Source organism: Populus trichocarpa, chromosome 15, assembly GCF_000002775.5.
Source record: "Populus trichocarpa isolate Nisqually-1 chromosome 15, P.trichocarpa_v4.1, whole genome shotgun sequence".
In the NCBI taxonomy this organism is placed as follows: Eukaryota; Viridiplantae; Streptophyta; class Magnoliopsida; order Malpighiales; family Salicaceae; genus Populus; species Populus trichocarpa.
In genome coordinates, this window is record NC_037299.2 from 11,689,602 (window position 1) to 11,713,238 (window position 23,637).

The 23,637-nt window shown below is 34.0% G+C and overlaps 3 protein-coding genes and 1 pseudogene across 3 annotated transcripts; 1 reads left to right on the forward strand and 3 right to left on the reverse strand.

Moving 5' to 3' along the window:
* Window positions 1–996: 996 nt before the first annotated feature.
* LOC7463123 (exocyst complex component EXO70B1) lies at window positions 997–3,573 on the reverse strand. Its single transcript, XM_002322212.4, has one exon. The coding sequence runs from the start codon at window positions 3,162–3,164 to the stop codon at window positions 1,194–1,196; it is 1,971 nt and encodes a 656-aa protein (XP_002322248.1). The 5' UTR covers window positions 3,165–3,573; the 3' UTR covers window positions 997–1,193.
* A 9,042-nt stretch (window positions 3,574–12,615) lies between these two features.
* On the forward strand, window positions 12,616–14,243 carry LOC7454709 (cytochrome P450 726A27-like; annotated as a pseudogene).
* Window positions 14,244–14,635: 392 nt separating this feature from the next.
* Window positions 14,636–17,789, reverse strand: LOC7463124 (RNA polymerase I termination factor). The gene is made up of 2 exons (XM_024586830.2): window positions 17,624–17,789; window positions 14,636–17,306 (listed from the first exon to the last, which is right to left on the reverse strand). Exon 2 carries the CDS (start codon window positions 17,233–17,235, stop codon window positions 14,995–14,997), a length of 2,241 nt encoding a protein of 746 aa, XP_024442598.1. The 5' UTR covers window positions 17,236–17,306; window positions 17,624–17,789; the 3' UTR covers window positions 14,636–14,994.
* A 688-nt stretch (window positions 17,790–18,477) lies between these two features.
* LOC7454710 (pentatricopeptide repeat-containing protein At5g50390, chloroplastic) lies at window positions 18,478–21,051 on the reverse strand. Its single transcript, XM_002322214.4, has one exon. It carries the CDS (start codon window positions 20,746–20,748, stop codon window positions 18,634–18,636), a length of 2,115 nt encoding a protein of 704 aa, XP_002322250.2. The 5' UTR covers window positions 20,749–21,051; the 3' UTR covers window positions 18,478–18,633.
* Window positions 21,052–23,637: the final 2,586 nt, after the last annotated feature.

Genomic DNA, 23,637 nt, shown 5'->3' on the forward strand with positions numbered 1-23,637 from the left:
GGTTGCAGACAAATCAAATTATTGATTCGGAAGTCACCTTAGGAGTAAGGACATTAAAAAGAGAGCACTTAGTGGAGCAGACAACTGAGACTAAATTTCCTCTCAGAAAGTGTGTGAATGCCAACCACCGTTTTCCTCCTTTCCCTTGTTCGCTTTGCACAACAAGTCAGAAGTGACTGGGAATAAAAGCTAAAAAAGTTAAGCGTGACTCGGATACATCAAACTAGAAAGCTTTGGATTCTCAGTCACTGAGTTTCTCCAACCCAATAATCACTTAGCTGCAACTATTTTCATCAGGAATATGTTTCTGGGGATTCCTTAAACAGAAATGTAAGGAATCTAACATAAGATTGTGCCAATCAACAATTTATAATCCATAATTTAAGACTTGACAGCCTATTCTGGAATCATCCGTTATTGGACCCAACTACTTTCCCGCTACATGATCATTAAGTGATTCTAAGGAACTCTGAAATATCTAATACTCACTTTGTTTGACTGTTCTATGTTTTCCAAAAGAAAATCTTGTTCAAAACTGCCAACTCAATACAATTCCCTGAAGGAGCTTTTCACGTTTTACGCACTGCCATCTTTCAACGGCACATTCTAGGTTCTACCTCAGGACCTCCATAACCAAAATAAAAGGTAGTTGCAAGAGCCTGTAATCACACTTTCATTTAGCACTTCATTTTCAAGTTCAAAATCTAGTTCAAAATTGCCAACTTCATATAATCTCCTTATCCCATCATGATATTGAATTCCAATCATTAGCAATACAAACTTTGGCAAATAAAATACAACAGACTGCTCAATCATTAGGAGTTTTTAAGTGATACTGATGTCAGAAAAGAAAGATAACATCTCTTAGCTTCGATCCATTACATGAACATTGAAAGCTATAAAATTGCAATAGCCAAATAGTACACGCAGATTAGAAAAGCTTGCTGATGGTGATTTGGTGACGGTAAAATACATGAACAAGAAGGAATCCACAAGTAAAAAAACCTATGTTCTTTAATACATGTACAAAGTTTTATATAAAGGGATAACTGTTCAACTCAGAAGCCTGTGTTTAAAGCATTACACTAAGAAAATCCGAAAAGCATATGATCCAGATACAGCAAATACATAAACCCTCTCCTTTTCTAATCCTTATGAGAACGAGTGCTTACCTGTTAAAAGAGTCGTGAATCCTATGAACTCTTTCTTCTTAGGTGGTGAAGAACAAGAGGGGTCCCTTCAAACAAATCAACTAAATAATTCTCTAAATCATCTAGTGTGTACTTTATGTATTTCCCAGCATGTCTTCCACTCTCTAGCTGACTCCCAAACCTCCCCATAAATGAGCGATAAGCTGGTAATACCTTTTCAGATATGGATATTCGAAGCTCTTCACGAAGTTGAGGATCCGGAACCTTCCAACCAGTCTGAATCCTATATATTTCCTCAAAGCACGCATTAAAACTCTTGAACCTTTCCTTCAAAGCCACTTTAGAGGCATTGTTAGAACTCCCACCAATCCCTTCATCCTTCAAGCATGACAAGGCCTTACTCCAAGCAGCCCTAAGATATGCTGTAGCATACTGGCGTATTTGGCCACGGTGTTTGCGGACCCATTGATCTCCCAAAATCTTTATAAGTTCTGAATCCTTAACTTTTTGCACCATGTACAGAATATTATTCATAAGAAATATATACTGCATAGCACCATCCTCATACAGTCTCGATTTCTCCTCAAGATTAGACTCCAAAGTCGATAACAAAGCCAACAATCTCCTTGTTATAGGAGCCATGCTTTCTAACTGCAACCTCTCACCATCATCATTTTGCAATCCATTTAATTCATCATCATCATCGTTCTCCAAAAGAAAATTCAGGGTATCACCATAGTCTACAAGCAATTTCACATAATTCATCACATACCGAGTAAGCGGATGAATCTCTCCACCTAACATAGGCTTCCTAGAAGTCTCACTTTTCACAGCATTCTCAAACTCCACAAAAGTCCCTCTCGCCGCCCCTCCCAATCCATCCAACACTCCTTTTGCCTCACCATACACAAACCTATCCATAGCCATAGCCTCCAAATCGGGGAAAACATTTGACAAGGCATCATACATATCCAAAATCCTAAACAACTTCTCCGATGACCTCCTCACAATAGACACTGCCTCTGCAAAATTCAACAACTGCATTAAACACCCTTTAGCAATCTCATTAAAACAAACCTCCCTAGCCGAATCCGACCCATTAAAAATCACATCACAGAGCCTTCTCTCCCCACTCAAAAGAAGCCTAACACCAATCTTAACCGCCTGAACCCACTTCTTCATCTTCTCATCCAAGGACTTCCACTCTATCTTCTGCACTTCCTCAATACTCAACTTCTCAACACCCAAACTAGCCAAACACTCATCCAAAGCTTCCCTTCTCACACTACTGTAAACCTGCACACACTCTTTCTCATACCCGGATCGTATCATTCTGTCAGCAATCTCTTTCAATTCCACAACCGCCTCGCTATTAATCAAATCAACACACAAATCATCTCCTAAGCTCGCTCCTCTCTCATGAAAACAGACACTCTCGGTTTCCACTTCTCCAAAACTCGCAAAATCCTCATCAATTTCCCCTTCATTTGCCGTAAATGAAAGCGAAACCCTCCTAATAGATCCATACAAACTCTGCGCGTCAAGCGGAACTGTATTCCTTATCAAAATATGCCTAAACTCATCTTCCAATCTCGACATGGCCACTTGAACCGCAGTCTCCGCCCGGTCCAAAACCTCCAAGTCAGGCTCAACTGATAAGTTATCTAACAAATCAAGAATCTCATCAACAGCAGATAAATAATCCCTAGTCTCCTTCGGTGACTCATCACAAGACACGGTGGAGGAGATGCCAGAGTCTGACCGGAGAATGATCTTCTCAGCTGCGTCTAACACGGAGGATTGAGAACTGGAAACAGTTTTGATTAAATCCGATATGTTCGATAAACGGTTATCGAAACTAGAAAGGATCAATAACATGTCTTCGCGCACGTTTTTTGTCGTGTTTAAACTGTTCACGATCTGCTGTGCAGTTGCCATGACGCGATCGTCTGCTCCGCCGCCTTCTCCTCCGCCTCCACTGGTTAGACTGCCTGTGGCGGTGGTGGTTGTCATTTGAATTTTTTTTTTTTTTTTGATTTTCGGGATTTGGTGGAAAGGGGATGATATAGAGACCGAAGTTGTCTTATTTTGGTGACATTTTTTTTTTTTTTTGAAGTGAGGGAAGTAATCGGGTGTTGGTGGTGTTCGGTTGGCCGGCTGGTCTGCTTTGTTTTTTCCTTTTCCTTTTCCTATATATATATATATATATATTTATTTTTTCTTGAGAGAGTTTGTTTTATGGTTTTTAGTTGTAGACAGAAAGAGAGAAACCGAAGAGAAGATTGAAGAGAAGTGCCTGTGCTGTGTTGAGTGCGGTTAGAGAAAGGAAGACTTATCGTGCTTAAGCTTGTTGAATGAATGTTGATTGGGCTATGTATGTATTTACCTAATCATCCCTATAAATTTCATAATATTTCACTTTCAAAATTCTAACCAGTCCTGTTTCTCGGACACATATAATCTCTGTCATAATTTTTTTTATATGATATTAAAATATTTTTTAAAATATATTAATTAATTTTTAATACCAACACGTTATAAAAAATACTAATTTAATATTTTTTAAAATAAATATACCTTTAAAAAATAAAATTTTTCATACACTCCATACAAATTCATAATTAATCTAATATTTATTTTACAATATTTAAGTTGGATTCAATATGGTTACACCACTAATATGGGTTCACAACATTTAAATTAGATTTAAGATTAAAATGTTAAAAAAACATGGATTTTAGTTAGTTGTATACTTGTATATAGTTATTTTTCATAAAAAAATATAAATGTTGTGCAGCTATACAATATTACAATTATTTTTTTTTTCCTTCTTATGATGTTAATTAAGATTTTGGTATTCATATTCATGTCATTTTATTTCAATACAAGTGAATTCATAATATTTCACTTTAAAAATTCTAACCAGTCTTGTCCAGTTTCGATCGATCGATGTTTCTCAGACATGATATAATCTCTGTCATTATTTTTTTATGTAGTATTAAGATATTTTTTAAAATATATTAATTAATTTTTAATACCAACACATTAAAATTATAAAAAAAATACTAATTTAATATATTTTAAAATAAGTATACCTTTAAAAAATAAAATTTTTCACACACTCCGTACAAATTCATAATTAATCTAATATTTGTTTTACAATATTTAAGTTGGATTCAATATGCTTACACCACTAACATGGGTTCACAACATTTAAATTAGATTTAAGATTAAAATGTTAAAAAAACATGGATTTTAGTTAGTTGTATATAGTTATTTTTCATAAAAATATATAAATGTTGTGCAGCTATACAATATTACAATTATTCTTTTTTTTTTTCCTTCTTATGATGTTAATTAAGATTTTGATATTCATATTCATGTCATTTTATTTCAATACAAGTGATTTCATAATATTTCACTTTAAAAATTCTAACCAGTCCTGTCCAGCTTCGATCGATCGATGTTTCTCGGACACGATACAATCTCTGTCATTATTTTTTTTATGTGATATTAAGATATTTTTTAAAATATATTAATTAATTTTTAATACCAACACATTAAAGTTATAAAAAATACTAATTTAATATTTTTTAAAATAAATATACCTTTAAAAAATAAAAATTTTCACACACTCCGTACAAATTCATAATTAATCTAATATTTGTTTTACAATATTTAAGTTGGATTCAATATGGTTACACCACTAACATGGGTTCACAACTTTTAAATTAGATTTAAGTTTAAAATGTTAAAAAAACATGGATTTTAGTTTGTTGTATATAGTTATTTTTCATAAAAAAAAATATAAATGCTGTGAAACTATACAATATTACAATTTTTTTTTTATTACAATATTAGAATTTTAGTAGTTTGGATGGTGGACAGCTAGGTGAGTGCTGCAACATATTGCAATGGGCTGGGCTTGTTTTGAATTTTACAAGCAGTCTTCTCCTCTTTATAGTGGTCTTACGGGCCCATGTTGACTGCGGAAGAAGTTGATACAAGAATTCAAGTCTGACGCTTGTAGTGGTGTCTGATATTTGAATGCAAGAGAGAAAACAGACGACTGCGATTATATAGGTTAGTTTTAATGTATTAATATTAAAAATAAATTTTATAAAATAAAAAAAATATTATTTTAAAAAAAAAACAACCAGCACGACGGGGATGTGATAGTACTGTCTGCTGTTTGGAGACGTGAAGAAAGCTGGGTGTACTTTGGTTTGGAAATTGCTGTGCTTTTTTTTGGTGGGCTTGATTTTTGCTGTTTATTCTTTTGATCTGGCATGAGAAAATGTCTGTGATTAGAAGGTTCTTGGAGCTTAAAGTTGAAATCTGGCATGGGCAGATAATGAAGGGTTGATTTTCCGATTCCAAGTCTAGAAGACATTGCCCTTTTCCTTTGTGTATTCCATTTTGATGCAAAATAGCATTTGGGCATGGAGAAAATCTTCAGAAGATTCTATTCTCTAACCATCCATTGTTTAATTCAAGAGAGGCTTTCTTGTAATTTTGACAAGATATAGTACGAGGGCTGTCCTAATTAATGTTAAAGGACGATCTCTCTGTTTTTCCTTTGACTACAAAAAAAAAATTAAATAAATAAAAATAAATTAATCTCCATGTGAACACTATTCAATGTGAAAACTGAAAAGAGTCTACAAAATAAAAAAATTTAAAAAATTTTCTGTAATTTTTTTTTCTGTTCAAAATAATTTTAATCATATAACTTGATTAATTTTACACAAAAAAACACAGTTTTTTTTACTTGTAAAGTTTATATAAAAATTAAAATCTTACTTCTGTATTATAATAAAGTTTGATTTATATTTTAAATTTAAATTTTAAAATAGCTTTAAAAACTTTGTTATTTTTGTAAGAGAGTCGCAAAATATTCTTACGAATCACTAAACTGTTTTATTTTTTAAAATAAATTTTGAACTGTGTTATTTTTTTTACTATACTAATTTGAAAAAAAATACTCAAAAATAGTGTCCTAAATGTTTTCTTATTTTCTTTTTATTAATTTTTTTTTAAGAAGTTCCTAAATTTAACATGGAAGGCAAGATGAATATAAAATAAATCCTAATGTGAAAACTAGCATAAAATATCACATCATTATATATATATATAAAAAAAGTCTCAGTACAGACTGAGACATTGTTTAATATGAACAAAGTATAGAGAGACAAAGACAATTAAAGCAAAAGTGTTATGTCATTTTTATTTTTTTTAAAAAATTAATTTAAAACTTTTCACATAAATAATTTTTTAATATTATTTTAATTATAATATTTAATTTAAATTTAATTGATAAATAAATTGAATTTCCATATTTATAAAAATATAATATAATTCATTTTGTATTTTATATTATCCTCGTTATTTTTATCTTATTATTTCAAAAGTCTTTAAAAAAAAATGATTAGATGAATATTTTAAAGAAACTAGTTTTTAATATTTTTTTTAATATAGTAAATGAGATGAATTGACATCGGATCTACTCTTTTCATAATTGTTTTGAGATTGAATTTCATTTTAAATATTTTAAATGATTTTAAATATGAAATCTGAGAAGATTAAGCAGGGACTGTCATGATCAAAGGTATGGATCAGAAGTTGAAGTTACCTAATCATTCGAAGATGTTTAGCCTAATCACACCTTATCAAAAATATATTTAAACCTTCCAGGAGACTCAATGATAAGAGCCTGAGATCAAGAGATTTGCTTCTTCTGTGATCTCAGGTTCGAGCCCTGTGGTTGCTCATATGATGGCCGCTGGAGGCTTACATGGTCGTTAACTTCAGGGCCCGTATGATTAGTCAAGGTACACGCAAGCTGGCCGAACACCTATATTAAACTTAAAAAAAAAAACATATTTAATTAAACACATTCAATGCTGTCAGGTTGTTGTGTTTCTAATCAAACTCTAGTTATGAACACTGACATCAACTTGTTTGCAGATCATGCCGTGCAGAGTTTGCCATTGTCAACTCTCGATCCCCACAAATGCTGACCATTTCCCAGGCAGAAACAAAAAGAAATATATCTTCATCATTGCCCACCCAGCAGCCTTTCAACCACAGATATCGGCTGTCTTGCTGTTTTGATTGAAACTACTAACCGGAAGGCTGTGCCTCCTCCTTTGTCAAATCACTTTCGTCACCGAACTTGGTTGATGGAATTGGGTTCCCACTTGACAAGACTCGTGTCTTGACGAATCTGGTTTCTTTCTTTCTTTTCTTTTCTTTTCTTCTCTTTTAATTTACTTACAAATTAATTAATCGTTTGAAACAATGAACTTAAGCAAGGATTCGGTTCAGGACATGCATGGGAGATTTATCAACTTTGATTTCTTGTAATGTTTTGGTTCTTATCTATTAATCAATTAAGTTAAGTTATTGTTTTAGGTGAGAAACGGAGATAGTTGAGCATATTTATTTTCATATGAATGTCTCTGTCTTTCTAACTAAATCTTTTCTATGTATTTTTCTTCTTCTTCTGGAATACTACCCATGTGCATTGAATAAACACCACACTCTTCTATTTTTAAGTCAAGTATTTGATTTTTAAAGCTTAAATTAAGTTTTTCTTTCTCAAATGTTGAAAATTAAAATTTAATTCATATTATAACGGATTAATCGGATATTATCTGCGACCCTCTTAACTGCACTAAATTTCTAATTATTTTTCAGCTTATGTTACCTTACAAATTATTTTTTTTAAAATATGCTAACTTACCAAAAAAACACCATGTGCATGAGCCAAGACTTTCTCCTTTTGTCTCCATGCAGCAAGTGCAGACTCAATTCCAAGTCATCGATCTTGACCATTGATGAGTACTCTTATGAACTTCCGTTAATGAAGTCATTTACTTGCCAAACTAGATCAAATTTGGATTGATGGATTGGTACGCCATATTCGAGTATATAAGAATACGTCAAGTTTTTCCCAAATGGTCAAAACAGGCTACAGTAAATTAAGACTCGACCTGCACGCACAATTAGTCTTGGAGATATCATGGCACGTTAAGTTCGTCTCTTTGTGTATCAGTCAATAACTCTGAGGATTGAATTTGGAACTCCACTCTTGTTTGGCCAAATGGAAGTTGGTAGCTGTTTTCATGCAGTCCTCGCGAAATCCAGGCCAGCACTGGTCCACGAATGAACATGTTAAATTTGCATATCCATTGACTGCAATCCGATTGCATTTTGATATGCTCGATCGTCCTCTACTTGATGAGAATAAATTTAACTTCAAGGAGATCCTAAGACTTGGTTTATGACAGATGCACATTAAAAGGCCATTTAAACCTTTTAATTTGCAATGAAGATGGTAAAAGCTCCATCCCGCTTTTACCAAGCCATGTAAAATATATAAAAACATAACAGAAGAGTCTGAAAAAACTGATCCTACCAGCTGCGTTGCATATATATGAGACAATAAAACTTATGCCGAATAGATCACATCACAAGGGACCAACCAAAGAAGAAGGGTTCCAGTTTGCAGCTCATTCAGGTACACAATTCTGGCAAAGAAGAAGCACATTGCAGCAAGCACTCCATGGTGCCCAGTTTTGGCATCCACAAGTACTGCAATGGATGTGTCTTTATGTGGTTCAACCTTTTTGTGCTAAGCATTTCGCAAACTTTGATATATAATTGACACAGTAGTATAATCACCTCTTCGGTATAGAAAGAAGCTACTGTGCAGTGCTGTCTATGTATAAGAACACAAACTTCCTCCACATAGAAATGTTGATGAAATCTGAGTTTGAATTTTCTTTTTTAGAAATTAAGAAACAGAGAGAAACAGCTACCAAACTGTTGCACACAAAGCATAAAACTTCTTGTCCCCCTTGTCGTTGCCGTCATAAAATGTTGTTTTCAATCGTATTCAATGATGAGAATGAACGATACTAGGTAGTTGGCTCGTGATTTGCCGCGAGCTGGGTTGGTTTTTTTGCAATGTAATTAAAAACACAATGCTTAAGTGTTGCTAATGTATTTAAAAAAAAATAAAAAATTATCACTTAACACATGGAAAGAGAATTAAGAAAAATAATGATTGCCAATTTTCATATATAGGCATATATATGTTTTTGTTATTTACTTGAAAATATATTAAAATAATATTTTTTTATTTTTTAAAATTTATTTTTGATATCAACACATCAAAATAATCTAAAAATACAAAAATATTAGTTTGAAGAAAAAAAATTAAATTCTTGCAAAAATACTTTCCAACTGTAAATGCAAAAACAAATGGTGCTTTAAAAGCATTCAATTATTTGTTTTTTCCAAAATCCAATAATTCTTTCGTTTCCTTTCGTTTTGTTTTTATTTGCCTTTTCTCACTCAATAATGATCAATAATACAACAGTCACTACTCATAACACCATTATCGACTCAACACCAAGGACTGCATTTTCATTACAAAACAAAGCACAGTCACATGCCTCTATATTCTCCATTGCCAAAAGAGTCCCGACGAAGGAAAACCTTGACCGTCGCAGTTAAGATATTGTGCTTCCAACAGCTGAAACAAAAGAAAATTTGTATATCTTCGCATGATCTGTGATAGTTTAGCCAATAAAACAAGGGATCATGTGGAACCCTAATGCGAAAAGATTCCGAGGACAAGACGCCGATACCTTCAGATTGATAACAGCAGCAGGACCAGTCCTGATTGCCTTCAACCGGGGAAAATCAACCTGAACACCATTCATTCATTCAAGAATTTTTTTTTGAAAAAATAAATATTTTCTGTAATTCTTTTTTTTTTCAGTTTGAATATTTCATTTTTTTTTAAGTTATTCAATATTAATATATAGATTTCTTTTCATGTTTTATAAAAAGTTGCAATAGCTTTTGGCAAAGAAAAATAAAATGAATAAAAATTCATTATTTTGGTGTCTTCCTATAATTTTGGTGATTTTTATTTTAAAAAGTTTTGACTTATAACAAGTTGTATATATTATCTTTTACTCTCGGTTGCATGAGTTAATATAAGAACCAATTCCTTTGATTTTCATAGAACATTATGTTGGGTGTGTTTCACGGTGGATATTGATGATTTTCGATTAGGGAGGTTATGCACCACGGGCAATTTAAAATTCATAACCAATTCCTTTCAATTTAGAGAAATTGATGCAATAACTTTTTGAAAAAATATTTTCTTAATTATTTTTATTTCTTCCTTTTAAGTTAAGTGTTTTTTTTATATATATATATATATATATATATATATATATATTATTAGGCTTTTATATTTGAAGAGAATAGTTGTGATAAATAAAATTAATTTTTTTGAATATCTTTCTATATTCATGCATGGTGTTCTTGATTTTTAGATAATGATTTGATTCGTGAGCTTGTGCTACACCGCTGGGTTGAACAAAAAAATTTTATTGGTAAAAAAAGAATATCTGGACAACACAAGCGTGTTTCAAAAAGTAAAAACAAAACATGCAACTTAGAGCATAGTCGACACCATTGAACCAAATGCGATGATATAATTTAATTAGATAATAAAAAAACATGCAACAATAGTAAATTGATTGAACTATACAAAAAATAAGTTTTCATGAGAACCTATACGAAAAGAACTCCTACCAGAACGAAAAAAAAGGCGACAAAGCTCAGATCATAACCAACTCGATATAAAAAGATGAAATTATAAAAAACAAATGACGCAAACCAACCCGAGTGAGCATGTCAAATTTACAACCCAGGTCCTGAGATCAAATTAAACAAATAGAAAGAAAAAAAATGATGAAGCCCATTTCTGAACAAGTCCAATATTGTAGAAGGATAAAATTAAAAACAAATCAATTAATAATAAAAAGAACCGAAAAAAAAATAGCAAAGTGAGCAAGCCCACCAAACTCTCATGTGAATGAGATAACTCAATAAAAGGCAAACCTAAAATAACTCAATGCTTATGAACAAAGCAAAAAAAAATATTAATTTAAAAAAAACCCAAGTCAAACCGAGCCAACCTGCCAAACCAATAGCCTAGGTGATGAGATCGGGATAACCGAATACAAAAAAAATTAAAAAAAAATTAAAAAAAATAATTAAAAATGAAGCCTAATTTAAAAAAAAACCCTCAATGTGGAAAGATGAAATTAAAAAAATAATGTAAAAAAAACCCTGAAAAAAAATGATGTTGACCTAGGTTAAGTTATCAATCCCGTGATTGGGGTCATGAAACCGAAACCACCCCATCGACAAAAAAACAAGGAGCCAAATTTCTTACCAACCTACATGTCGAATGATGAAAATGAAAAAAATAATAATTTTACAAAAGGATTTTAAAAAATAGTAATTTAAAGAATGAGAATGAAAATTAAAATAAAAAAAAACGTTAGTACAACTTATATTTTTTGATTGAAGGATGAAAATAAAAAAATCAATTTCACAAAAGGATCCAAAAGAAAAAAATATCAATTAAAAAAATAGGGATCAATTTAAAAAATAAAATAAGATATACTTTAATTTTTTATGAAATGGTGAAATTGAAAAGACTTTAAGATTTTATAAAAAAACCTAGAACAAAATTCGATCTCTAAAAATTTAATTGCTAAAAACCAATAAAATAAAATTTTATTTTATATAGTTGAGCGTCCACCAATAACAAAATATTATGGAGACACCTCGAGGCCCTCATTTATAGACAGACACAACAAATTAATTAATGATTAGAGATAGGATTCAGACCACTATCAATTTTGATTGTTCTGTGATTTATGTGCAGCAGACTTTTCTAAGACAAAATAGAAGCATCTTCATGATTTCATCAGATACTTCTGCATAGACCAGACAGTCACAAAGTCTGTAAGATTATAGATTCCACTGGTTTTTTTTTTTCACCATGATGTAATTACGGGTCGTTCTCAAAAACTATTTTTGTTTTTATTTTGTGATGATAAAATTAAATACTTGTAAAAATGTTAATGATCAATTCTTAGTAAAAACTAATATCTTCATTCAAAATTCTTTTTTTTGTTTGTTTAAGCATTTTTTTTATATTAAAAAACCCATGAAGTTTTTATTATTGACAATATGTTTATTTGAATAAAAACCTTAAAAAAATATAAAAAAATATTTGTAAAAATCCAGATTATTTATATTCAGGAAAAAAACATACATTTCTTTATTCATTCATTCTTTTTTTATATCAAAAGCATGATTTTTCTAATAAAAGCTTATAATGATTAGTAAAGCTGCGATTTTAAGACAGATGTGAGGGACTGAACAGCTTAGCAACAGTAAAGTTACCAGTAATTTGTACTTGTCTTCTAAAATTTTTCTATTACATGACGAACATCGGTATCTAGTATTGACTAGTAATCAGCATCATGCGGCAACCTGAAACCAGCGTGCATGTATAAAACCAAAAGCATGACATGCAACTTCACAAATCAAACTCCACCAAAATCCTACCTTTGATATCTTCATGGAGCAACATTTTCCACTTTTCGCAATCTTCTTAACCTTCCTTCTCTTTATCTTCATGGTATTGAGAATGAGGAAAAAATCAGAAACCAACAAGTACTTGACTACAAATCCACCTCCAGGACCATGGAAGTTACCTCTTGTCGGGAACATTCACCACGTAGCTGGCCATCAAATCCATCATCGCTTTACAGACTTGGCCAGGAAGTATGGACCAGTCATGCAAATTCTGCTCGGAGAGGTTCGTTTTGTTGTTATTTCCTCACGAGAAACAGCGAAAGAGGTGATGAAAACCAATGAAAACATCATTGTTGACAGACCTGATGGTGTCATCCCAAGAATCGTGTTTTACAACGGCAAAGCCATCTCTTTTACACCTTATGGAGAATATTGGAAGCAATTACGAAAAAGCTGCTCATCCAAGCTGCTTAGTCCACAATGTGTAAGGTCACTGATCAGATCAACCATGGAAGAAGAGGTATCGGATTTTGTTACATCAATTTCTTCGAAAGAAGGATCACCTATCAACCTTAGTAAAATGCTCTTTACATTAACGTTTGGATTAATTTCAAGAGTGATCTTGGGTAAGAAAGGCAAAAACCAAGCGCTGCTTTCAAGTATAGAAGAATGGAAACAAGGGGGAGCAGGTTTTGATGTTGCAGATATATTTCCTTCTTTTAAATTGTTTCACTCACTTGGCTGGGCAAGGTCAAAATTCGTGAGGCAACATCAAGAGATAGGTGAGATGCTTGAAACCGTTATAAATGAACGCAGAGCCAGCAAAATCAGGACAAAGACCAGTGAGCATGAAATAGAAGAGGATTTTTTAGATGTTCTCGTGAATATGCAACATGCACTCAGGAAATCTCGAATTCACAAATGACAATATCAAAGCAATCCTTCTGGTTAGTATGCTCTCTCTCTCTAATATAGATATGTATGCTTGTCTGAAGTATATAGGAAAATATGTTTAAAAGCAGGTTAACAATTCTATCTCAGGAATTCTTTTTGGCTGGGAGTGACTCGTCATCAGCAGTTATGGAATGGGCAATGTCAGAAATGCTAAAGAATCCAAGACACATGAAAAGGGCACAGAAAGAAGTGAGGGTAGTTTTTACCAAGATGGGAAATGATGATGAAACAAGACTTCATGAACTTAAATATTTGCAGCTAATTATCAAAGAAACTACCAGACTCCATCCTCCTGCACCATTGATTCTAAGAGCATGCAGGGAAGCATGCAAGATTAATGGACATGACATACCTGACAGAAGTAATGTGATGATCAATGCATGGGCAATTGGAAGGGATCCTACTTATTGGAATGAGGCTTAGAAGTTCAACCCAGAGAGATTCCTAGATTCTTCGATCGATTACATGGGCACTAATTTTGAATTCATCCCATTTGGTGCTGGAAAGAGGAAATGCCCTGGCATGGCATTTGGTTTGGCTATAGTAGAGATGGCGCTTGCGAAGCTATTGTACATTTTTGACTGGAAACTATGTGATGGAGTGAAGAATGAAGACCTTAACATGAAAGAGGATACTGCACTTGGAAGTACTGTTAAGAGAAAGCATGAGCTTTATCTGATTCCCATCCCATACCATCCTTCGTCGCCTGCGAAATGAAGATAGTTTTATGCTTCAGTCATATATGAATAAATTAAGAAGTCTTAGAAATCAGTTTCATACAGAAATCTGTTCTAGAATAAATTCCAATTGCTGTCATCAAATATATACAAAGTGAACGCTACATTAGATTGTCAATGAATGAAAATCTTAAGGAGATTAATTCAAAAAATTATTGATAAATCCTACTTGTTCTAGAGGATAATTCTACCCTTTTTCTTTCATCATCTTTTGAGATTATGCATATACGAGTATATATTGTTCATGAAAAAACACATTTTCAAACATAAAAATATATTGCAGACACACAAGTATAATAATTTTTATAATATTTACAAAAAAGCTTAAAAGAGTTGATGCAGGATGAAGATAGCAACGAGAGCCACAAAATCTCATTTGAAAGCCAGCTTAAAGATGATGCTAGCAAGAAACCTGCATGTTAAAAGGCCCAGATATGGTCTGGTAAAAAAAGTAGTCTACAAAAATCGCAAAATACAAATATGACCATCATGTTTAAACAAGGGAAAGGAATCCATTCCCTTTCACACCCTCTTGATCTTCAAATCAAAATTACAAAACAGCAGCAGAAAAAGCAATGGGGATTTAAGCAATTTCAGTTGCTTGGGAAAAAGACTTCATTTCATTACATTAAACTCCTTTATATATAATCAATGGCAACCTAATCCAGGGACACCAACACTTGGACTGGGATCACAAATGGAGTGATAAAACACCCAAGAGGATTGTGACCTCAAGGAACTGCAGGTTTGCTGTTGTAGGCTTCTCTTGCTTCAAGCACATCAGGACAGTACCGCTTAATTAGAACGTCAACTTGGTCAGCAAATGACTTGTTACGATGGTCACCAAGGTGTTTCACCATTTGGTTCCATCGCTTCCGGCATAGATCTCCAGACCTGTGCTCTAGAAGATTGTCCCAGTCAACATCCTCCATGCAGCAAGCATCCAAGTCGTAGAGCTCCATCAGCAGCCGATAGTCATCTGTATCAAGCCATTTACCTTCAGCTACCATAGGTGATGTTAACTGGTCATACCATTTTTGGCAGCAGAGAGCATCAGTCCTAGTTTCTAACCTCTCGCTAATTGCTGTCCAGCTAATATTATCTCGTAACATCCCATGCTTTGTTTTCCTTTCTTCAAAAGCTTTCAAGCGCAGATCCAAATTCACAAAATCAAATAAAGACTGGTACTCGTCCTGGGACCATTTTCCTTTCTTCATATTGATCAGTTTTATTCTCCGCCACGTATCCTTTACATGAAACCTATGTTTTCCCAGGGCTTCTGCCAGTGTCTTCCAATCTGAACCGTGTTTTTCATGGAACTTCCGGATAAGTTCATACTCTTCTGGGGTCCAAGAAGAATTCTGGCCCCTTTCAAACAGTATATGGGCTCGATGATATACACTCTGACGAGGCCTCCAAGGTAAGGCCGCCCCTATTTCCTTCCAACAATGTACAATTGCAGGGTGCTTTTTGCAATTCAGCACCATGTTTAGACCTTCTGCACCTAAACCGTGAACATCGATATAGTTTAAAACAGCTTCTTTAACCATCTCATCTTCCTCGTGTGAGAACCGCTTCCCTCGCACTAAGCCGTCTTCCCCAACAGCCTTCTCATCACTAGGACCATCAGATGAAGGGAAAACCTCTACATCTTCACAAAAACTTACTCTCTTCGATGTCGCTTTCGATGAAGATTTTTCTGATGGACCAGTAGTCTCGACATCTTTCTCCATTTGTGTAACTCTTTTGCTACTTTTTTCTTTTGAACCATTCCCCAAAGACTTGGCCTTCTTCTTCCTTTTTTTTCCACCCTCATCATTGACCTTTAGTTTTCCATCTCTTGCCTTATTTTTAATCGAACTTGAATTACCTCCATCACTTTCTATTACACTGCTTTGGTTGCCCATGGTCTCAGCCATAATTTGAATTGAAGCAGCCTCTTGAACAACATTGTGCCTTTTCTTCTTTTTCTTCTTCTCCTTCTTTGAAGACTCTACCTTGTCCTGAACAATTTCAGTCGACTCCTCTCTTCCAGCATCTTTTCCATCAGCTGCACTTTCAATTACCTCAGTATCGCCACCACCACCACCATACTTCTTCTGTTTCTTCTTCTTTTCCTTCTTTCGATCCCGTCCTTCCCCATTATTCATGTTAGCAATACCTTCACTCCCAGGGCCTTTCTGTACACCAACCACCTCTTCCTTTCTGTTATCGTCAAGGATGTTAACCACAGGGGCAACGGTGCTTGATCTATCTTCTCTGTTCTTCTCCTTTCGATTCTTTTTCCCATCTCTTCTCACTTCTGACTCAGAGTTTCTGACCAAATCCACATGGACATTCTTTTGCAAGCCCATATTATCCTCTATTCGCATATGGGTCTCCTCCAAAACCTCTCCTACTTCACTCACCTTATTTTTCTTCCTAGCCACTTGAGATTCTTTCTCATTGTTACCATGCTCCAATTTTCTCTTCCTCTCCTTCTTCTCATTCCTGCCTTCTGCGTTATTGACATCTATATTACCCTCACTTAAACTAACTGCAACATCCTCAACGCAAGCCTCATGCCTTTTGCTCTTCTTTTTCTTCTTCTCATTTTTCTCTGCTGCGTTATTGACATCTACATTACCCTCACTTAGACTAGAACTTACTGCAACAATCTCACTGCAATCCCCATGCCCCTCGCTCTTCTTCTTCTTTTTTTCCTTCTTCTTCTTCTTCCTCTCATTCTTGTCTGCTGCATTATTGACATCTACATTGCCCTCACTTAGACTAGAACTTACTCCAACATCCTCAGCACTAGCCTCATGCTTCTCACTCCTCCTCCTCGTCTTCTTCTTCTTCATAATTTCAATACTTGGAGTTAAACTCTCCCCTCCACTCGCAAGCAATCTATCTTTCAAAGAGCTTTCCTCTTTCAAGGAACCATCCTCATCCTTTGTTTTCTTTTTCCCACGCTGTTTCCCCCCCACCATTTGGGCAACGACTGCTGATCCCACTCTAATCTTTCGAAATAGCTATAGCTGCGCCAGCCCCTCACGCAAAGCTGAAAACAACACAAAAAACATAAAAGAAAAGTCAGGCAGGCAGTGATTTGATAGAAGCCCCTTTCACCTAAAATATTCTAAAAGCCAATTCAAGAAAAGGGCTTGCTCCAATTCCCTCCACCATTGACAAACAACACCATGAACTGAAAAACAAATTCTAATTAGCCGGCTTCATTTTCCTTGAAATTTGAAAACCCATCTAAGTAATTCGCATAGAAACAACACCACACCTCTAATTCAACTTCAATTCCAGATTCTTAAAAGATATTGCCAATATATATAAAAAGACTTTGATGAAGTAGAAAGAAGCGGGTACCTGAAAGTTTTAGAGTCCGACCTCTCCCTCTCCCTCTTTCTATCTCTGTTAAACCCTAAACCGATTTGAAGATGGAGTAGGCTTGATCCTCGCTTAATTTTTCTTTAATTTCCGAATCTCTGAACGAGAAGTAGGGTTAAGTGGTCTCAGAAACTCAATATTATCCCTTGACTATTATCTAATTCTCCATTTCGTCCCCGTGGAAATTTTATGTTTCAAATAGTTTTCAGTTTCATCCTTTTATCCATATTTATTGATTTTTTTTGTTAGATGTACAGCTTTAACAATGTAAAACAGGTCAACTAAGCAAAAACTTTGATGGAAAATTCTAAGGGATACTACTTCTATTCCATTAACTTATGCGTTTTTTTTTTATATAGATTTTAACAAACGTTAAAAAAAAAACTATTAACAGGAATAATAAAAATCCGTTTATTTTTTAAATTAGTTTTTTTATATTTTGTATTGATATTAAAAATAAATTTTAAAAAATATTTAATTCAATATATTTTTAAATAAAAAATATTTTAAAAATTAACCATTAACAGTGCACATTGTAATAAAATCCCAAATCTTGTTTGTCTATCTTTTGTTAATTGACATTGGGGAAAATCTCAAATAAATCTCTCAATTATCAACCAATTTCCAGATTATCCCCAAACTAACTATTTTCTCAATTTCAACCCTAAGATATCATAAATTCTTTAATTGGATCCCTGTCTAAAATCTTCCATGATGTTTTTAATAATAACATCAAATTCTCTCCAAAATAATGTCACTTTATTGCATATTCTATGATACAAGCATGGTCAAGCACTTTAACATAAGAGCGTTTAATACTTTTGGGGACTTAATTGATAAAATGATATGTTTTCAAATAATAGGATGGAAAATATAACAATTACAACTCGTGCTCAGGTTATTGTATATTTAAGGAGGAAAAAAAATAGGTATGATCGGAGAAAAATACAGCAGAATTTTCAGTGGTTACAAAAGAATGCTTTTACTGTTCACCAGTAGTCCTCACAAGAACAATGCCCGTGTTTGAAATGATGGAACCTGCCGGCATCCCTTATGACAATCTCCCTTCCAGTTACCCTAGCTATCAACTTAATTGCTTCGTGACAGTCACCACAAATCCGGTGGCCCTGCACAATTTGCAAAGGTGCCCAGTACGGAGTGCTGATGAGACCAAAAGCAATGGCCAATTTCTCACTATGGTACAAGCGTACACGCTCTTCTTGTTCATCCACATCAGGAAGCAAAGTTTTCTGATTAGGAACATAACCATACTTGGAAATTTCTAGCATCAGCTTGTCCACTTTTTGATAAATTTCCTTTCTCTGGGGATGGCGATTGTCTCCAGAAAGGAAGACGTGTGGCCGTCTCTTAACTTCAATCCAGCTGCACACAGGACGCATTCTCAGACCCTTCCTCTTTAAGGTATGGACAACATCAGCAGCTTCCTTCAAGTTGCCAGCACTGTTGTATATATTCAAAAGCACAATGTAGTTATTAAGCTTATCTGGTTCCATGCCATAAAGTTTCTCAGCTGCAAATTTTCCAAGCTCAAAATTCTCGTTGACTCGACAAGCTGTTAACAGGGCAGCCCACATATTAGCCGTAGGCTTAAAGGGAGCACCTCTTATCAAAGCCAAAGCTTCGTCTAAAAGCCCTTCTCTACCCATTAATTCAATCATACATGCATAATGCATAGCTCGGGGCTTGATCCTGTTATCTCTGCCCATAGACTGAAAAATCTCCCACCCACGTTCTGATAGACCTGAATGGCTACAAGCAGATAAAACAGCAAGAAAAGTGATATGGTTGGGATTCATTCTTTCTTGAATCATCTGCTCGAACAACTCCACAGCCTCAGAACCCCGACCATGATTACCATATCCACCAATCAAAGCATTCCAAGAAATTACATTTTTGGAAGCCATCTTGTCAAAAACATGCCGAGCATCTTCTATTCTTCCCCATTTGCTATAGAAGTCCACAAGTGCTGTATTTGCTACAATGTCTGATCCAAAACCATGGCGAATTAAAGCAGCATGAGCTTGCTTTGCATGTTCCACTGAAGCTAACCTAGCACATATTCTCACAATCATGGAAAATGTGAAGTGGTCCATTTTAACACCAGAATCACGCATCTCATAATACATATCCAATGCTTCCTCACTGTAGCCATGAAGTGCATAACCAGCAATGATAGTATTCCATCCTACTGTAGTTTTCTCTGGCATCTCCTCAAAGACAAAACGAGCATCTTCAATGCTCCCACACTTGCTATACATATCAATCAGAGCACAGGACACAAATATATCATCCCCTATGCCCATCTTCAAAGTGCATGCATGTAATTGCCTCCCTATGGAAATCAATTCCAACCCAGCAGATGCCCGAATCATCACTGCAAATGTGAACGACCCAGCATCCGAAAACTCCTCCCACATATTTAAAAACAACCTAAACGCCTCCATAAAATCCCCTACATCCACAAGCCCTGAAATAATTGTATTCCAAGAAACCAAATTCCTCTCTGGCATCTCATCAAACAATCTCCGCGCATCAATCATCATCCCGCACTTAACATGCATTAGCAGCACTCTATTCCTCATATACTGATCAAACTCAAAACCATTATCAATCATATAATTAAACACCCTTTTAACTCCTCGAACTGATCTTAACCCTATACAAGCATTCACTAATGCATCATAAGTACTAATCCCCACATCAAACCCACCTTCAATCTCAAAAATCTCAAACAGATCAAGAGCTTCTCTATACCTAGCAAACAAAACTAACTTCTCTATCTGACTACAAAGTCCTACACTTGGTCTTCTGACAAAATTACTCCTTACACTAACATCAATGTCAACTTTCGCCGGTTTCGGCTTTGGACGTGGTTGTAACCCTCGATCTAACGAACAACACTTGATTTCCCAAAATGGGTTCTTCTTCCATTTTGTTTTATTGAAAGAAAAACCATAACCAGAAAACAAAATTCTTTGCTCTAAACACTTGGACATCGGAAACAAAAAAGGGAAGCTACAATTATTATGATTTTGGATTTGATCGGGTGTCAAACTTTGGAAACGCAATAATGGTACCTCCATTTTGCAAAACGAAAACCAAATCAGCGAATGCTAATAATAATAACAAGAGCCAAGAAAAAGGCCGTACCTTTGAAAGGTAACGAGAATATTGAAAGGCAAGGACGGAAGAAAAGGTTTCGAGTTCGGAGATTACGAGGAGAAACTTGTGGAGTGGCAGTGTTGTTAACGATCTGTTGTTTTGTCTCTTCTTTTTCATTTTATGTAAGAAAGAGAGCTTGTCGTGTGTTTCTATACCTCTGCTGCTTGATGGTTTAGCATCGAAATATCCGCCTCTCAAGTAGTTGTGGTAGTTGCATCTTGCAACTCCCACCGCCACGTTTTAACGAAAACAGTAAATAAAGTATATTTTAGCTTCTGTAGATTAAGAATTATTCTATTTCGGTCCTCGTTGTTTTAAAATTTATAGTATTGATTGTAATCCTTGTAAAGGTTCAAAATGTATCCTCCTAATTCTGAGATTTTTCAATTTACTTTAAATATCTTTAGAAACGCCAATGTAATCCAACATATCTTTTTATCCCAATTCCCAAAAATGTTGAGAAGATGAAAGCTTTGCATCGATGCATAAAATTCTTGATTAACATAATAAATAATAAAACGAGAATATAAAAAAATAATAAAAAAGAAAGACATAATATTAATATTCAAGGGTGTGATTGGGAACGTGGTTTGCACCGCGTTCCTTTAAATTTGTTTTGATGTAGTAATATCAAAACATAATTTTTAAAAAATAAAAAAAATTTATTTTAATGTATTTCTAAATGAAAAACACTTTGAACCATCATCATTACCACAATCTCAAATATACCACTAATATCAATTTTTATTAGTGAAAATAAATAAATAATTTTCTAAAAAAAACATCACTCAAAATTCAAAAAATAAAAGTACTTTCAAATGACCCCACAAAAATCCCATTAGAAATACATAAGAGAACGGTTTTTTTTTTTTTTTAGTTTTTGGATTGAATATCTTGAAATTGTAGACACCCATATCGATACCCAAATGGATGCATGCATAAGCAGCCATTAAAATGGACTTGCTATCCATTCACACTATTTCTTTCTGCTGGCATTTATTATCATACAAACCAAAATTCAAAACTTCCTGACAAGCCACTATACTAGGTACGAGCATTTTCAGTACAGTCCAGTTATGAAAGTTATTGAACTGAACTAAAAATAAATTCAAACCAACCAGTTTTAATTTGATGTAATTTGATTTTTTCCTTTCAAACCAAAATTATATCAATTTTTGGCTTTTTATTGCTTCTTCATCTCGATCTGTAGGTTCTTCTACTGGAGTTATGCCTGGAATGTCAGCTTATCAGCAGCTGTTGTCCTCTTTGAAGAAAGGGAGGTGAAAAAACTTCGGGTGCCGTCGCCACTGCCGGCCAAGCGTGCCTCAAGACCATTGGCGAAGAAATGAGCCAATCTCTGTGTCGCATCACCAAATTGTGAAGAGAGCTGCCTAATCTGTCTCAGTAGCTCATTAGCAGTCCTGCAATGAAGAAATGACTAAAGTGCTATGCATGAATGTGAGGAAGAAAGACAGAAGACAAGCAACTGGGAAGGGTAGATGAAGGTAATAATTTCTGTAAGGTAGATTAATGACTTAATGGAAACAATTGAAGTTAATGTGTTGCATAGATTAGGTGCTAAGACAACAGTAAGCAATTAAAAAAGAGTTGCTCCCCGTCATATGGCAATTCTGCGACCGATGGCCTTTCTAACAAAAAAAAAAAAAAAATTTATGCAACTTGGTATAATAGACAAGAATCATTGGACGCGGTTGAAACCATGTTTTTTTAAATTTTATTTTTATTTTTGTTAAAAATTATTTTTTTTGTGTTTTTAAATCGTATTGATGTGGTGATATCAAAAATAATTTTTAAAAAATAAAAAAATTTAACTTTAATACATTTCTAAATAAAAAGCATTTAAAACCCTCATCGCTGTCACAAACTCAAACACAGAATTAATCTCTTGCAACTAACCCCTGTTTTAAGTGTGTTAAGCTAATGCAGTGATTACATATCATTTCAACTTGGTGGTCAAATTTCAATTGTCAAGACTATTTTAAAAAACAAAGAAAAGGGAAGAAGTGGGAGAAGTGAATGAATCATTTTTTTTTTAAAAAAAAAAAAAAACTGCAAGGAATAGGTAAACAAATATTTGATTAAAGGCAACTAATCGAAGGCTGTTTAAAAAAGAAATCCGGTTAGAAAAAGCAAAGAAGTTGCAGAGCTGAAAATGAACAACTTAACCAAGGAGGGTTCGCAAGGTGAACTGAATCGTGTGTGCTGTAAGCCCAAAAAGGAAAGTGGAAAATGTTGATTCTATGCTAAAAATAACAGGCAGAAACAGGGGTTTTATTAATATGTTTTTTAACACAAAAAAATAATTATAAAATCAAAATTCAATGCATATAAAAAGATATATTTTATAAAATTGAGAAAACAACATTTCGGGCTAACATTTTTTTAAACTAGCATGGCACCACAACAACAACAAGGTTCAAGCGTAGAGAGGGTAACCTGACAGGTTGAAAAACATACCCTCCTCCACCAATAACCTTTTTTTATGAAATAGTAATTGTGAGAAAAGGAAAGCATTGCTTATGTATAAATTGCGTGAGATTTTTACTGTTCATTGTAAAATTTTAATTTTTTAAGTTTGGTTCTTAAATTTTATTTTTAGGCTATTAAGTTTTATTTAAAAAACAATTAATTTTAAATTATTATGAAAGAATGAGATTGGAAGAGAAGAGACCGAAATAAAAAACACGGCAAACATAAGTGACGTACCATAATTTTTTAAAACATTCACTTTGGTCCTCTAACTTAAATAATCACGCAAATTATATAATTGCGGTCCCTCGAAACTATTC

Bases quoted from the DNA above. Each gene is read 5' to 3' on its own strand.
- LOC7463124 (XM_024586830.2), bottom strand. From the start codon at position 17,235: ATGGTGGGGGGGAAACAGCGTGGGAAAAAGAAAACAAAGGATGAGGAT.
- LOC7463123 (XM_002322212.4), bottom strand. From the start codon at position 3,164: ATGACAACCACCACCGCCACAGGCAGTCTAACCAGTGGAGGCGGAGGA.
- LOC7454710 (XM_002322214.4), bottom strand. From the start codon at position 20,748: ATGGAGGTACCATTATTGCGTTTCCAAAGTTTGACACCCGATCAAATC.